Source organism: Bombyx mori, chromosome 5 (genome assembly GCF_030269925.1).
Source record: "Bombyx mori chromosome 5, ASM3026992v2".
In the NCBI taxonomy this organism is placed as follows: domain Eukaryota; kingdom Metazoa; phylum Arthropoda; class Insecta; order Lepidoptera; family Bombycidae; genus Bombyx; species Bombyx mori.
In genome coordinates, this window is record NC_085111.1 from 14,522,418 (window position 1) to 14,540,716 (window position 18,299).

Below are 18,299 nucleotides of genomic sequence, written 5' to 3' on the forward strand. Positions count from 1 at the left end.
ATATAATTTTTATTTTTATAACAAGATGCTATTCTTTCATCGTAGAAGTCATGTCTGTGTCATCATCATCAAATCGAGGAGTATTTGTTTATAATATTTTTAATTAAAATTAACATACTTTTACAGTAAAATCTTGCGGTTTTTCATTTAATTTTATTAATTCTGAAGTTATTCGGATACTTCACAATTTTCTTAGACACGGACAATTTTGGCGAGTTGTGGACGTAATTGAATTATCAATTGATTAAATTACAATTATGTCTATGAGTCGCGTAATCCGAAGCAAATATACTATACAAAAAAAGACGTCAGTTTAAATATTGAATGAATTGTTATTTCCAAATCAAATAGTACTTGATAATAAATATTCAGCTGGAGCCTCAAGATATATGTACATAGATCCAATAATACATTTATGTGATCTTGGGAAATCATACACAACTTTCATTGGCTTGCCCTATGTCTGTGTATACACATGTAAAGAAATATTTTAATTTAATTTGAACAAATTTCACGACGTTCGTTTAACTTGAGAACACTTTTTGAACCAATAACGATAGAACAATTTTATTTCATTGGCCCAATATCTTGACTAGGGAATCTGGAATTAAGTCTGCATTTCTATCAAAACGACTTATTTAAGTATTTCAATTCTTATTTTTTTCTTGCCCTTTTAGGCAGACGAGCATACGGCCCACCTGATGGTGAGTAGTTACCGTCGCCCATGGACTTCAGCAATGCCAGGGGCAGAGCCAAGCCGCTGCCTACCTCTTAATACTCTCCACAAGCCTCGTTTGAAGAAGGACATGTCATAGCGCTCGGGAAACATCGTGGAATTCATCATAAGCTCACATAGATCCACTACTGTATACAGGCTTTTTCCAAGTTTCACTACAATTCTGCTCTCATCCGGCGGATTCTCGCGATCTTCAACAGGTCGTCAGTGCAAATTGTGGAAGGTCTTCCCACACTTCGTCTTCCGGTGTATGGTGGCCAATTGAATTTTTTTTTGGCCAAAACGGCTAAATGTCAAAGTTCAAATCAAGAAAAGCAAAGTGCCAAAGGCTTACGAGTAATGACCCTCACTCATTGCCACTTCAATCAAGGGTATGTCTGTTATCACGGTTCTCCTGCGAATCTCCTCATTCTTGATTCAATCTTGCAGAGAAACTCCGAGCATAGCCCTCTTAATTTCTCTTTGGGTGACTATGGTCATTTTAGTAGTCCTAATGAGCCTTCATTGTCTGCTTGTGAGTATTTAAATTTATTTTTTATTAAATTCATTCCGCACTTAGCATTTGTGTAATCGAAAGCTGCGCGACAATAACAAAACTGTACATGACATCGATTCTGTAAATTTGTAAACTTGACTACGTAATAACCAGTGGTAAAGCATATTGTACGCCCTGGTACTTAATCTGACCTATTTCTGCTGAAATTATCCGAATTGTCCCTAAATACATACATATTGTTGTTGATACATCCTCAGATCTAGGCGTTCATGCGTCAGAAAAATTCCTTACAAATATAAATTTTAAACTCCCGTCACTAGTTCTCTAATTTTTTTATTGTTAACACCGTTTTTTTTTTAAATAATTACGAAGATCTCTTTGTGAAAATATCAAATTCGCAAATGCATACAAATGAATAAATAATAGGTAAATATTTTATTATCTAAACTATTTCATTTTATTTACTATCTGCATATGACCACTGCAAGTATCGTGTAGTTTGTGGTGACTATATGATAAGAGGTGGATAGAAAGGAAAATAATTTTGAAAAACAGTATAAAAAGCTAGTGTTTGGTTTATTTTTCTCATTACATTGTGGCGCTCGCTGGAAAAGACGTTATTTTCTTTCGGAGTAAGTTGCTATTTGCATTTCAATAAACTAATACACTACATATTTAAGGCTACGGAGCAGTGTGTTTTATACTCCTTTAGCGTCAACATTCTCACATCATCTTTGACCTATAGTAAAATATAACCTAATTTGTTTCAGGCAATTGAATCTAACAGGAATATTGAAGACCTAATCAATATGAGTGGTCTACGATCCGTTCAGGTAGTCAATGTGAATGACAATCACAATTATGTGCTTGAAGATAACACACTCCAGAGAATTTTACTGCGTGAGGATGTAAAAGATCTGCCGCTGGTGGTGGTTAGCGTAGCGGGCGCCTACCGTGGAGGAAAGTCCTTCTTGCTAAGCTACTTCCTCCGCTACCTCAACTCACCGGTATTTATCACTTTATCTTTATTTTTTAATAAAAATTATAATTAGATTGTTGAATATCATTTGTCGTTATTGTTTTGAATTTTTTCGAATATATTGAAGATGCTTGTCCAAAAGAGGAGTTAAAATCAAATGCTACTGTGAATTCAGGCTAAAAACTTATTTTACAAAAAAAACTAAAAGTTCAGCTTCTTGTTGTCGTAGACGGAAAAGCGAAACGAAAATGGCGACTGGTTGGGGAACGAAACAGACCCTTTAATCGGATTCAGCTGGAAGGGAGGATCTGAAAGGCATACTACGGGCATACTAATGTATCCGGAGCCATTTATCACCACTACAGCTGCAGGAGAAAAGGTCAGCTTGTTTAATGTGTATAATGATTATAAAGTTCAAAAACATAAGAATTTGCATGGCCACACTTGGACCTAATGTTTTCCTTCGACTCACTTTACGCGGTTATATGAATGATGGTCACTTCGAAAATCATTTGACCTTAAATTGGAAAAAGTTTAGAGCTCAATGAAGGGAAAATAATAATAAAAGATGAGGACTCGTAAAACACTTTGGAGATAGAGGCCGTATGAGTGATTTTCCTATGTGAGTGGTTAAAATAATAATAGTAACAAACCGGGAACAAGTCATATACCGTCATCTGACTCCAATTTAGGTCATCCTGCACTATGATACACACATATTGGTGCCACGAGTCTACCCTGCCTATTTCTGTCATAAAGCAGCCGATCTTTTCAGTTTTATGTGTGTTATGTATGTTAATTCATGTTCCAAGCTGGCTGCATCTTCCACCAATATAAGCAACGAGCTCACGGCCCACCTGATGTTAAGTGGTCACCGAAGCCTATAGAGATCTACAACGTAAATGCCGCCACCTACCTTGAGATATGAATTCTAACGTCTCAGTATAGTACAAACTGAAACGCATTTCTGCTTCACGGAAAGCAGGGTGGTGGTTGGTATCTATCCATGCTGAATCACAAGAGGTCCTACCACCAGTAATACATCAAAACAGGGAGCACACAAGCCTGTTCATCACATGAATGTTTGCCCGGTGTGGCAATCCAACTCACGACCCTCAGTCCGGATGTAAGAGGCACTAGCTACAGCAGAACCGAGTCAGTCAATTTTACCGGCTATAATTTTTAAACAGTCTGGAGCCATATACTCTCCTTTTTTACAATCTAGGTTTAAATTTAATTGATGGTATAGAGCGGTGTTTCCCAATAGGGGGCCCACGCCCCACAAAGGGGAAATTTGATAATTAAGGGGGGCAATCGTACTAAATTAATATGAAAATGTGTATTAAAATTATTTTGAATTAGAATTTTAGTTTTTTATTATACGTTTTGAAATATTACTTACTGTGTTTTGATAACAATTTCATAGTGATTATTTCCCAAAAGCCCCCCATTTATGTATCTTAAATAATCAAATCAATATTTTACTGTTTAAAAATTATCTATAGGGGCAAAAAAATAATTAAAAATGTTACATCGGTGAATGGCACAAAAAAGGTTGGAAAACTCTGGTATAGAGTAATGTTTAAATTTGACTAAGAATTTTGACCTATTTACCTAAGATTTGAAAAGTACATTTCTTTTCTTTGACAGGTGGCAGTGCTGTTAATGGATACACAAGGCACCTTCGACTCCAGCAGCACAGTGCGAGATTGCTCCATAATATTTGCGCTCTCTACCCTAATATCGTCCGTTCAGATCTATAATCTCAAAGAGAATCTTCAAGAGGACGATCTTCAATACTTACAGGTAGATTTCAATACTCGGCTCATATCAAGTATTATTTTATTTTCTCAACGCAACAATTCAATTCAATGAATCGTTTCAGTTATTTACCGAGTACGGGAAACTACTTAAAAACGAAGACGGCTCCAAAGCGTTTCAGATGCTAATGTTCCTTATCAGAGATTGGCCTTACTATTATGAACATGCTTTCGGTGCCAAAGGAGGTGAAGAGCTATTAAAAAAGAGACTTGAAGTAAGTACAATAGAAGTTTAATGAATACTAGCTGGCCCGGCAAACGTTGTTTTGCCATATAAATTATTTCTAGGGAAGATAAATAACCTAGATACCAACTGCAGTGCCATCTGCCGGGCTGATTTGTAAATCTAAACCAATCTCGAATCCACCCGAAGGTACACAGAAACTTTCATTGAAATCGGTCCAGCCGCTTAGAAGGAGTTCAGTTGCAAACACACGCACAGAATATATATATATATATATAAACGTTTGAAGCCACTGCTTCCCAATATATTATGTGTGTATATAAGAACGTAAAGGAAATATTTTTATATTTCCTGTTATAACGTGTCTGTGTCTGAGGGTGCCCCTGGGTATGCCGATGTTACATGAGGCCCAGTCGCGTCACTCCCCAAAAGGTGGTCTATGAGTCTGGTAAATGGACTTTGGTAAATTAAAGAATATAATCACCTCGCAGCTCAAGAGATGTTACACGAAAGAGCTTTGACAAAGTGAACTTTTCCTTTTATATTATTAATGTGTCGTTTCTCGAAGATTCTGCATGTTAGTGATGTGCAAAGTCTGTCATTGAACAACATACAAAATTGCACAGTCACGACATGCAGTGTCGAGTATGCGAACTTTAAAATCAGATTCTCCACATTGCGCCACGTACAAACGCTAGATGGCGTTAATTTAAAAAAAAATGAAATTAAACTTTCTGGCGTTACACTGTGTGTAAAAAATACAACACGGAATAGGGCTAGCGTAAAATTTGAGTGTTAATTGAACAATTATCTTTTTAGATTACAGATAAAATGCCAAAAGAGCTATGTGACCTCCGGGAACATATTCGTTCTTGCTTCGATAAGGTTTCATGTTTCCTTATGCCTCACCCCGGTTTCAAAGTTTCGAATCCAAGCTACAACGGAAACTTTTCTGGTAAAATAAATTTATTTTATTATAAATTGCTAACATAATTCTGAATTAATTTGTAAAATAACAGCATCACAATATGTGTACTGGCACTTCAAACAAAAGGTAATAATCGTATTTTCTCATCGTCATTCCTTATTACTAGAATCCTTGTCCTTTGTTACGCTAACGAGCAGGATGATAGTACCTTTAGTTCGCTCACATAAAGCCTTACAACCAGCAAATACCTAGTCAGGTCATAAGTATTGTCACACAGTAAAAACTTTTCTTTTAGAATGCTGGCCACAAAAAAGTTTATTGAATTCGAATTTCGAATTGTTCATGAAAATAAAAATGTATACTTTTAGAATTTTACTCATTTTTAAATATGGAGTGGACGCTTAAAGAAGACCGTGTTGCAGTTATTACGTTGCATCGTTGCGGTTACGCGCCAATTCAAATTTTTAACATACTGAAAAATTTTAATATAACCAAAAGATTCGTTTATCGTACCATCAAACGATACAATGAAGACTCTAGTGTAGATGACAGGTCAAGAAGTGGTCGCCCTCGGTCTGTTAGGACTCCAGCAGTGATAAAAGCTGTGAAGGCGCGAATTCAAAGAAATCCCAAACGTAAGCAGAAACTGTTGGCCCTTCAGATGGGGTTAAGCAGAACCACGGTGAAAAGGGTGTTAAATGAAGACTTAGGGCTTCGGGCATATTGAAGAAAAACAGGACATCGTTTGAATGCTCGTCTAATGGACCTGAGACTGAAGAGATGCCGCGCTTTGTTGAAGCGGTACGCGAGAAAAAAATATCGGGAAATTCTTTTTTCGGATGAAAAAATTTTTACCGTAGAAGAGAGCTACAATAAATAAAATGATAAGGTGTACGCACACAGTAGTGAAGAAGCGAGCAACCGTATTCCGCGTGTCCAACGAGGTAATTTTCCATCCTCGCTCATGGTATGGTTGGGAGTTTCTTATTGGGGCTTAACAGAGGTACATTTTTGTGAGAAAGGTGTAAAAACAAATGCAGTTGTGTATCAAAATACAGTCCTCACGAACCTTGTGGAACCCGTTTCTCATACCATGTTCAATAACAGGCACTGGGTATTCCAACAAGATTCGGCGCCAGCTCATAGAGCGAAGAGCACACAAGACTGGCTGGCGGCGCGTGAAATCGACTTCATCCGGCACGAAGACTGGCCCTCCCCCAGTCCAGATTTGAATCCGTTAGATTACAAGATATGGCAACACTTGGAGGAAAAGGCGTGCTCAAAGCCTTATCCCAATTTGGAGTCACTCGAGACATCCTTGATTAAGGCAGCCGCCGATATTGACATGGATCTCGTTCGTGCTGCGATAGACGACTGGCCGCGCAGATTGAAGGCCTGTATTCAAAATAACGGAGGTCATTTTGAATAAACTTTAGTGTCATAAGAATCTATGTTTTGTTAAGTTCATTTTGGTATATGAATGGTTACATAATGAATAAACTTGTTTCAATTATTTTACATTAAGCATGTGACAGAATTTATGACCTGACTAGGTATGTATTATGATTTAGTGTTGTCAATTGGTAATGTTTCACATATTGAAAAGTCCGCTTAATACGGTGAATACCTGGATGTCAATTCATCGCTAAGTTCATGTGTTCAACAACAAATCTCCCTTATATCTTTACAACTACAATTTTTACGTAGTTGTAAAAGAATAAAAAGTGCTTCCGTTAATTATGTGGAAAGATGTCGTAATTAATATATAAAAGAACGACATTGTAATTATCTAAAAGCCGGGAGACATCACGACACAAAAGAGAGTGACTGTAAAACATTATTGATTCCACAATGCAAGGATGCTTGGTTTTTAATCAACACAGCCAATCAATTCTTATTTCGTATGTGCTGTTACGATATCTGTAACACGAGGAAATCTTCACTCTAGCTTATTCAATGTTAAACGATCAACAACAAATTTAATTTTATGGTGAATAATTTAACTGTTATTATTTTTTGGAAACTCACCAATGAACGTTCACTGTGTTGTCCACAGAGCTTTCGACAGAATTCAGAAACGCTCTTAAAGAGCTTGTACCGTCTATATTTGCGCCTGAAAATTTGAATATAAAAAAGATAAATGGAGTTAAAGTAACATGCGCTGATATGTATACATATTTCCAAACTTATATGACTGCTTTCAACAGTGATTCTATGATAACTCCTAGCAGTATCTTCGAGGTAAGTGTGAATCTGAGCATCAAGACTGGAGGAGGCCTAACTTATGATAATGTCTAGCACATACGGCTAATATATTAAATAATGATTGCTCCTTTTTACTAAAAAAACATCACGAAATTTGAACATCAATCTCAGAGATTTTAAAATTACGATGGGCATGTTAATTACTAACGATCTGATGTCATAATGCACGACAGCTATCATACAATTCAAACCAAAACAAATCATTAATTCGCGGCAAAAATAAAAAGGATAATTCCAATACTTTACTGCTTGTAGCATCCACACCAGTAGAATCCACATCAGGATTTGAATCATGTCCGCCACTAGTTACTTAAAATAAGTAATAGCTAGTTGTGAATTACGGAGTAAGATATAAAAATAGTTTAAGTTACTGCTACTACCGACAAATTACCATGAAATGATTAGCAGGATGCGTCGGATTCTGAGAAGAAAGGCGAAAACTTAACTCCGCTGCCTATCTATAAATACTATCCTGCAAAAGACTGCAAAAGGTACATTTTGTCAGACTCGTCTCTCACCACGGCGCAAGTCCCGTGAAAATCTGATCCATAATGAAAAACATTATTGACATTACTCAACATCCTCAACCTGAAATATGTATCCAGGCCAGATCGCATCCTCGAAGTGATCCTGATAACATGGAACCTTAATAAAATATGTGATGTAACTGTCGCACCGCAACCTATTCACCCTATGCCCAAGAAGGATTACCGGTCCAAACCCACGCCACATGCCATACTAAATGCCATTTCCATCTATCATACTTCCATTTTTTTCCACACAGAAGAAGGCTGGATTGGACTTTCGATAATCTAGTTTTCGTGGATCGCTCGGAGATTCCAATTGAATCGCTCAGCTTACGAAGAGAGTTCGGTTCTCTCTGATTATTGTAACATGTACTCCTTGATGAATACTCTGATTTACTGTTTGAGATGTTCTCGTTATCTCGTTTTTACCGTCACACTGCCTGTCACAGTGTCAAAATTAATATAAACGTTCATTCATAGTACGTCTGCAGGCGTATTTTCTGCACATGCACATGTACATAAGTCGTCGTGGCCTAAAGGATAAGACGTCCGGTGCATTCGTGTTGAACGATGCACCGGTATTTCGAATTCCAGGCGGGTACCAATTTTTCAAATGAAATACGTACTCAACAAATGTTCACGATTGACTTCCACGGTGAAGGAATAACATCGTGTAATAAAAATGAAACCCGCAAAATTATAATTTGCGTAATTACTGGTGGTAGGACCCCTTGTGAGTCCGCACGGGTAGGTACCACCACCCTCCCTATTTCTACCATGAAGCAGTAACGCGTTCCGGTTTGAAGGGTGGGGAAGCCGTTGTAATCTCAAGGTGGGTGGCGCATTTACGTTGTAGATGTCCATGGGTATGATAGGATGGTAATCACTTAACGCCAGGTGGGCTGTGAGCTCGTCCAATCATCTAAGCAATAAAAAAAATGCTAACCGGCTTTGGAATGAACTTCTTATGTTTCCTGAATGCATCGTATTTTTTCAAACGAGGTTTGAGGGGGGTTTTGGTGGTAAGCAGCGACTAGGCAGCGCCCCTCTCATTGGTGCCGTTCATGAGTTACAGAGATCACTGACCATCTAGTGGATCGTGTGCTCATGTCTATGAATGCTATAAAATTATAAAAATAAGAGACAAGTAGAAACAATCAGTACATAGGTCAAGAAAGTCATGGTTCTGATAAGGTTCTTTATAATTTTAGAATACCAAGAGGGCGGCATTGATGGCAGCTATTCGGGAAGCTACCAGTAAGTACACGAAGATCATGGATGCTGCGTGCAATACCGACACGCCAAGTATGCCAGGTGAAGGAGTTCGTGTTACTCATAACCAAGCATTGGCTAAAGCAATCGAAGCGTTCAACAAAAAAGGGAAAATGGGCTCACAAAAAGAGATCGGTGCATACCTAACTCAATTAAAGCGTGTAAGTGTTTGGAACTTAACGATTATGAAAAAATTCATCCAATCGAAAACCGATAACTATGTAATATGTTCAATGTAACAAAATAAAGCCGTTGGTGTTTTCAGGATTTAGAAGATCAATTACCACGTTATGGCCTTATGAACGACGGCAAGTATCGGAAACTAGCATTCGAAGCAAAAGAAGTATTTGATAATACAGTCAAAGCAGTGCACGGTGAAAATTTATTTTGCTTGCATCCGAATGATGTAGAACCATTGTTCAATGAAGCCGTTTTAGCCGCTTCTACTTACTTTGATTCCAAAAGACAAAAAATTCCAAATGTCATTGATGAAGAAAAGAATAAATTCATCCAGGTCAGTACAATTCTATTCTATTTTATTGTTAAATTATTTAGAAAGTTATGTGCGGTTAACTTATAAGCAAAAAATACTTAAATGTCAAACTTATACGAGTAATTTTAGTTAATACATATTATACTTTAAGTATCTACCATTATTATCTATAGATTGCTGCCATCTAACAGGAAGGTCATTTATGCCTTTGCGATATAACTCTAGTGATCTAGATTCTAAAAACTGTGTGAAAGTATTTTGCACTGCCTCCTCGGAAGAAAACTTTTTATCACGTAGAAAATTGTCCAAATCACAAAAAATGGTAATCCGTTGGAGCAAGGTCTGGCGAATACGGAGGGTGACAATTGGTTTCTAATTGCAGTTAAAACGGTTTTTCGTGGTGTATGAGGTCTCGCGTTATAATGGAGCAATAATGGTGAAGATCGATTCATGAGTAGGGGCTGTTTCACTGCATGTTTTGCTATCATTGTTCGGAGTTCGGCACAGTAGACATATTCCATTATTGCTTGGCTAGATAGGAAAAAGCTATAGTGAATAATACCATACTGAGACCACCAAATAGTTACCATTACCTTTTTATTGGTAAGCTTTGCAGTAATTACGCAAATTATAATTTTTGCGGGTCTGATTTTTATTACACGATATTATTCCTTCACCGTGGGAGTCAATCGTGAACATTTGTTGAGTACGTATTTCATTAGAAAAATTGGTACCCGCCTGAGATTCGAACACCGGTGCATCGCTCAACACGAATGCACCGGACGTCTTATCCTTTAGGCCCGACGACTTCTATCGTATCTTCTATCTTCGTATCAGACGTCAGACATGAAATTGTATCTTCATGTTTTTCTCGAACTTCAATATTAAATTGAGGATTATTAGGTATACATACTAACTTGTATTATACAATCGTGAGTCCTCACAGTGGCTCGTAGATGTTATCAATATTTTAGACGTCTATGTCAGCTGTAACCTAACGCCGAAAACTCTTTTCAAATTTATTTTGAAGAAAGATAGGTGATAGCATTCAGGAAGCACCGTGGAAGGGGAGTCTTTTGCAGAGCAGTATGGTACTTGGTATAAATAATCTCTCGAAGGGTACTGTATGTGATGAGTATAATATAGTCGTTTCAGTTCTGGAGATGATACGTGATTGCGGTTTGCTTCAAACGATATGCGAAAATTCCATAAATTTGAAATTTATTCCTTTTTTATTATTTTCACAGTATTTAGGCAAAGAACTGAAGTGTCTCCAAGCATTAAATCTACAAAACAACAGACACGTTATAACTGAACTCAAGATGAACTTCTCTAGTTTCATGGAAGGCTTAGTCAACAAGGAACCTCCATTAGATGACAACGAATATGAAGCCAAGTACCAAGAAAGCTACAGAAAAGCCATTGAGACATTCGACCAGCGACGAAATAGGCCTACAGAATTTCCAGAAGATGTATTCAAACTATCTCTGATGCAGGTAATTTGAAATTTAGAAACCCATACTTTAAGTCAAAGCCTAATTAACTGCAATGAACAAAATGCAACTAGTATATTCGTGGTTCATAGAATTAAATTTATTATTATTTAAAGAAGGATATTTCGTATTCATTGCAGGAGGCAGGTAATAGGCGTAGTGATAAGTTATTACTTCTGTGAGCGAATTTAAAAATATACTTTTTTATTGTTCAGCTTAGCAATGTATTTTTAACTTGCAGCACATGGCAGCTCAATTTATTAACTTGCAAGCAATCAATAGAAGTAAAAATAGGAAACAATTCATGATGGCGTTGTCATTCTACACGAATCACATGAGTCTTTTCTGGGATCCCGATACATGCTGCTTACATCCAAACGACTTGGCAAACGAACATAAATTAGCATCAGAACAAGCGTTGAAACTATTTCACCCCGAATTGCCAGATGAGATGGAGAGAGAAATACTTAAACAGGTATTCATGTAATTAAAATTATTTTAAAATATATGTATTCTTCTCAAAACTTTAAAGAAATTAAACAATGATCTTTTTATAGTTCATCAAGTCGAAGTATGACGATCTGCGCGAACTGAACGATGCTGCGAATGAAACAGCTATTGCTACAGCTGTTAACGTGTATGTAGAAAAAATGGAGAAAGCCACAGAATTTAAGGGCTGGTGGATCCCAACTTTGGGGATTCCGTATCTTGTCAACCTGGCTAATAGATCTTCCTATCACGAGGAAGCCAAAGAAGCTGCTCTTCTTAATTTCTACTCGAATCGTCGCGATCGCATGAACAGCGCTCCCGATAAATACTACAATGAACTTATTAAGGTAAAGCAGAATATTTTTGTTGGGATAGATAGATGTACAAATATGTACAATATCGACTTCATACTGAGCGACTTACAGACTGTTCACAGAATATTTTGCGCCACTGCACACAGACTGTTAACAGAAACTGTTTATTGCTGGTGGTAGGACCTCTTGTGAGTCCGCATGGGTACATACCATCACCCTGCCTATTTCTGCCGTGAAGCAGTAATGCGTTTCGGTTTGAAGGGTGGGGCAGCCGTTGTAACTATACTTGAGACCTTAGAACTAATATCTCAAAGTGGGTGGCGCATTTACGTCGTAGATGTATGTCTATGGGCTCCAGTAACCACTTAACACCAGGTGGGCTGTGAGTTCGTTCATCCATCTAAACATTAAAAAAAAAAAACCTAAATGATTCACCGCAGGCAGCTGTCTACTTTATATATACGTATCTTAAAAATATCGTTTGAATTTGACCGTGGGATAAAATTGAGGGAACACGGGACGACGATTATTTTAGAAATTGAATAGTACAAATAAACAAAGTAGTTGAAGTTTAAAACATAACGAAACAAACCCTATAAATAATGGGTATCCTTACCACACCTCATACCGAAAGACTGATAGGTTCGTAATATATACATACGATTGTATTGAAATTAATCTGTTTATTAACTTACGCAGGAGATCAACTACGCTCGGATGAAATATTAAGATCTTCTTGCGAACCGGCTTCCAGTAATGACAACTTCTTCTTCATCTATCTTTTAATTTTTGAATTAATAAAATCAATCGTGAAATGAATCGAATCTTTTATTTGGGTTTATGCACTGACTGCTGTATTTTATTTTGTCTTTAACTGTTAAGACTATGAAAATTACCATTTTTGATAGCAAACAGTGATTCCATTTCAACCGATTAAAAAAACAATTGCGTAACCATTGTTACTTTAGATAACTCACATAATATTGTTACACACACAAATAGTCTATTATATGAAGTCGTCGCGGCCTAAAGGATAAGACATCCGGTGCATTCGTATCTTGCGATGCACAAATGTTCGAATCCGGCGGGCGGGTACGAATTTTTCTAATCAAATACGTACATAACAAATGTTCACGATTGACTTCCACGGTGAAGGAGTAACATCGTGTAGTAAAAATCAAACCCGCAATATTTTTATTTGCGTAATTACTGGTGGTAGGATGTCTTGTGAGTCGGCAGGGGTGGGTACCACCGTTCTGCCACAAATTACGACTGACTCGGTGGAGTAGAAGTTATCGCCTGTGATTGCCCGCATAACGGCCATGGGCTCTATTCCCATTCCAGAAAATATTTGCATGACATATATACGTTTACTGGAACGTATAATTCCCGAAAAAATCCTCCAGATTACAAGGTCGCGATGAACAATCACATGCCAAAAATCTATATTGACATACATTTGAATAGTTGATTTAACAACAACACACGATTTAGACACAACACTTTGAAACAATTTGGAAATAACTACCGGCTAATTCAATGAAATTATTATCAAATCTTCGCGTGCGTTCTACGAAATATTAAAATATCAAATTTTAAAATAACCAAGGAACAGCAAAATCAATTTTCCCATTAAACCTTTGTTTGTTTTGTAAGGCGGACTGCGGTTTTGTTTGAATTCAATTAAAATTTGATCCGGATTGATGCTTTGGTACAATACATTCTACGAGCTCTCGGACTATCTGGTATTAAGAGCTTACCGGCCACCAGAGAAAAGGTATACCAATATAAATACCACTAAGCATATGGGAACTCGAGATTCAAAACTCGAATGTCTTTAACATACTGCTTTGCGGAAAAAATACAAGTTGTTGATTTAGTTGGCACTAGATTTGTTGTTGGCGCTTCAGAAACGTTTTTTTTTGTTTTTACTTTTATGCTATGATAGTTGGCGTAAGAATTTGATATGCAGTTTCCACACCTACGTTATGATGATGTAGTGAAATTATAATATTTTTCATAAAAAAAATATATATTCCAAAGTCATGTTCAATTCCTGACGTTATTGCAATCGAAGCATTTATAACAGCGCATTGATTCTCAATTATATTTCCATCTCGTCTTAACACAAGGGAGCCGATGTTCGATATAACAAAAGACTAATTTCTTCGCGTGCTTTATTAATATTCCTCCCCTTTTTTCTCGTCTCGACAATTTTCGTAAATCGAATATCGATGAAAATAATGTGTTCCACGTGTTTCCGTTTTCAGTGAAATAGGTTTCGACAATGGGGTTATGTTGTGATGTGTATTGTGTTATCGAAATCACATTTGCATTGCTCAGATGATGCTAAGCTCGTACTAGATATGAACTCTAAATGTGCTTCTTATTCTTTCAGTACTCTTAAGTAATTAGAAAAATTGCAGTTTTCTTCTTAGCTACTATCCCAATTAAGTCTAGCCTCCCAATTAAGTCCTGCCCCTAATCTGCTTTTGACGTTACCGTATGCGTTCGCAACCTATGTGGTGATGACAGCAAACCTAGAATACTACCAATAGCTCAAAAGTGACGTAAAAGGCGTATAACTGATGTCCCTGAGAATGAGTAGCAGCATTCACTTAGCGTTCTTACATTAGGTGACCCACAAAAACATATAAAGCTTAAAGAAAAACAAAAAAACAAAACTCATCTATACTACTAATATTATAAAGCTAAAGAGTTTGTTTATTTGGTTGAACACTCTAATCTTAGGAACTACTGGTCCGATTTGAAAAGTTATTTTAGTGTTAGATAGCCCATTTATTGAGGAAGGCTATAGGCTATAAATTGTCCCGCTAAGGCCATTACTAGTGGAGCACTAATAAATAATGTTTCAAAATCAGGGTTTTTTCCCTTTTGAGAGTTTCCGCTGCGTGCGATGCGGAAATGGTTATAGTTTCGCTAAAATAATGTATGAAAGAACTATTCCCGTTTAAAAGTTCTGAAAAACAGTCCATGACAGCATTTGTCTATATTTTAAGGTTGGCTGACGATAACTTTTTTAAGCTAACCAAATTTGTTTTAAATAAAACATTATTTGTGAAGGTGTTTTTATATAGATGATATTAATCCTTATCCAAATAAATATATTATTCATTACAAGTATTTCAATTAAAAGAAATTTGCCCTTCACATCATTAGATACCTATGAGTATCTTAGAAGATATCGCAGTTTGACCATCTGCGTAAATGAAATCGCGAGTAAAATTAAGCGTTATCCCAAAGTAAATAGTCCACGCGGATGATTGCTCACTTTTTTTTTGCCAGGAGGAAATCACCGGACTTCCGCCCTCGACTGGGGATGGAGGGCGGGGCATGTCGGAGTTGAACCGACTAAAACCTCCTGTCGCTCAACAACCAGCATCCAAACCTCGCATGAGACAGAACTCATGAAAAGGCAAATGGAGGAAAGTGAAGCATTTAGTGCGGAGCACATCTCTCCCATCACCCTCCCCCTCGGGACGCCAACCGGCGGTCGTCGGCGCCATGACCACCAGCCCTCTCGGTCGGCAGGCTATCCGAAGCCCATACCCCCTAGATGGTGCCGGTTAGAATGGTCTATCCTACGGAATACCCCGCTGGGTCAGAACCAGCGTGAGTTGAGGATAGCCGGCCTTCCATCACCCGGATGCTCTTACGTAAGACGCATGCAGAGCAGCTTGCACGTCGTCTTCTTAGGACCCCTTCGCCGGTCCCCAGGCCGACATGTGAGGGAGACCCGAAACACTTAGAGGGCCAGGGCTTGGGCGAAATCCGCCTCCCTGGCCCCCGCTCGAAGGCGGCGGGCCTGTGCGTCTCTCACGCACCCCGCCGCCTCCTTCTGCAAGATGGTGCACTCGCAGAAGTCGATCATCGCCTTCCACGACTCGTCGTCACCGAGCATCGATACCACAACACTCGGCAACGACAAGTCGTTTCGTATTTTTGCGACGAGGACACGGCACCACCCCTCCCATTCGGGGCAGGCGACAAGCGTGTGCTCCGCCGTGTCCAAGTCACAACCACAATGGTGGCACTCTGCCGTCGGCTCGGCTCCGATCCGGTACAGGAACTCACCGAAGCAACCGTGCCCAGTGAGCACCTGATTGAGCCGGAAAGTGAGATGTCCTCTGGCACGATTCACCCAATTCACAAGAACCGGGCGAATCGCCTCGACGGTCCTACGACCAGCCGAGGGATCGGCCAGCCGCCTGGACCATGACTCCAGCAAGGACCGCCGAGATCGGGCCCTCCGCGCTCTGATCACACTGGGGCTGGGACGTGCCACGCCCCGGGCATGAAGGTCAGCCCGCCACTGATAGTCAGCAGACAGCGGGTCCGCCTCCAGGACCCAAGGTGGCGTCCCAGCCAATACACACGCCGCCTCGAAGAAGATGGTGCGATAGCCGCGGATGACCCTGACCGCGATGGTGCGTTGCGGCCGTTGCAGCAGCTTCGCTACCCCCACGACTAGGGACCGGCCCCACACGGGATGATTGCTCACTAAAGTAGAACTTGAGTACGATTTAATTATAAAAATTACCTATGGCGCTATCAAGCTGATAACATCTTGTTTGGCAGAGTTTGTAAATATTTGAGCTTTATGGTGCATTGGCAAATAGCCAGCGACAGCTTTCGGCCAGATAGTCTAAATACTCTTTTTGTTGCTGCTACTATATGGTAGATTTGTTGAATTAAGCTCGTAGTTCATAATAAGCCAAAGGTAATGGTAGTTTTTAATCTTAATTCTAAAATCTATATGGAGAATGTGGATGTTGTAATCAAATGTTGATCGTATTTCATATCTAAATGCTAAAATCGTTCATCAAACTTGGTCGGGAAATTCGTAAAGAGAAAAATGTGAAACGAGACACAAGTTAAATTTCAAAAAGTTTAAATGAACACATTCGATACACAATGTATTGAATAGAAAATTCTCAATATAATTTATGCCAATAACATCGGGAACAGAAATAGGAATCTGTTCCAAATGGCGGTAAATTTGTTTAATTAAAGTTGGACGGTCGTTACTTCGAAGCATTGAAACCAGTACTCAAAGCGGCCCTAGTTAGATTTTAACTGGTGGTAGGACCTCTTGTGAGTCCGCACGGGTAGGTATCACCGCCCCGCCTGTTTCTGCCGTGAAGCAGTAATGCGTTTCGGTTTGAAGGGTGGGGCAGCCGTTATAACTATACTGAGACCTTAAAACTTATAACTCAAGGTGGGTGGCGAATTTACGTTGTAGATGTAAATTGTATAGCCTCCAGTAACCACTTAACACCAGGTGGGCTGTGAGCTCGTCCACACATTTAAGCAATAAAAATAAATAAATAAAATATCAAATTCGACCATTGTGCTTAGTGCGAGTTTTTTAACGTTCTCGATAGCGTAAAAGTTAATATTCATATTTGTAAGGAGTTGGAACTTTTGCCGATAAGGGCGCTATTCTAGAACGTTAAAAAACTCGCACTAAGCATACTGATGGAGCAGCCATCACACATTCATCGTAGCTGTGCATCAGCGTTACAGGCACAAATAGTTCCAAATAAAAACGGGAATGTTTTACTTTTAATTGAGTCGTAGGTAAGCTTTTTATTATCAATATTAAGTACCTTTTTGGTCCTGTTTTGAACGAATTGGCAAATAAACAAAATGTGCTAAAAAAATAAATTGGTAACACCTGTAACTAATTAATTAATAGGTTGGGGAAAAAGTCTTTTCGCATTATAGTATGTATGAACTTGTAATAAAATCTCTTTGGCTATACTATTTGCATCTGGCTGGTTTTGGTATCATTAAAAGTTTACATTTAAAAAAGATAATTCCAAATTCAAATTAAGAAAATGTGTGATTTTTATTTATTTTTTGTACTGTCAAGATGAGTGAATCTAATGAAGAAATTTGATACATTTTAAAATTTTACTACAAACTGGGTAAACATGCAACGCAAGCCGCGAAAAAAAATTGCGATGTTTACAGATCTAGTGCAGTGTCTGTGAGGGTAGCGTAAATTTGGTTTAAGCTTTTTCAATCCGGAAATTTTGATGTCAAAGATGCACGTCGCTCTGATCGCCCTATTACGGACAAAATCGAAGCCATTTTTTAAAAAGTGGAGCAAGTCCGGCATATCAGTAGTTACGACTTAGCTGAAGAACTGGGAATTGATCACAAAACAGTTTTGGCGCGTCTGAAAAACGTTGGGTACACAAAAAAGCTCGATGTTTGGGTATCTCACGAGCTCACTGAATGAAACCTTATGAACCGTGTACTCATTTGTGGTTCTTT

The 18,299-nt window shown here is 38.4% G+C and overlaps 2 protein-coding genes across 5 annotated transcripts in view; one reads left to right on the plus strand and one right to left on the minus strand.

Moving 5' to 3' along the window:
* The window catches only part of LOC101738757 (solute carrier family 12 member 6), a 419,122-nt gene that overhangs the window by 304,574 nt on the left and 96,249 nt on the right, over positions 1-18,299 (minus strand). The gene's annotated exons all lie outside the window — the stretch shown is intronic.
* On the plus strand, positions 1,722-12,815 carry LOC101737960 (atlastin). 2 transcript variants are annotated; one of them, XM_004929980.5, is made up of 13 exons: positions 1,723-1,864; positions 2,003-2,239; positions 2,441-2,590; positions 3,862-4,017; positions 4,097-4,246; positions 5,035-5,170; positions 7,200-7,384; positions 9,147-9,368; positions 9,473-9,721; positions 10,948-11,196; positions 11,435-11,668; positions 11,751-12,029; positions 12,696-12,815. In XM_004929980.5, exons 2-13 carry the CDS (start codon positions 2,042-2,044, stop codon positions 12,723-12,725), a joined length of 2,238 nt encoding a protein of 745 aa, XP_004930037.1. In that variant the 5' UTR covers positions 1,723-1,864; positions 2,003-2,041; the 3' UTR covers positions 12,726-12,815. The 2 variants fall into 2 exon arrangements, with proteins under 2 accessions (XP_062524763.1, XP_004930037.1); XM_062668779.1 differs by having other exon boundaries at positions 1,722-1,864; positions 11,751-12,815.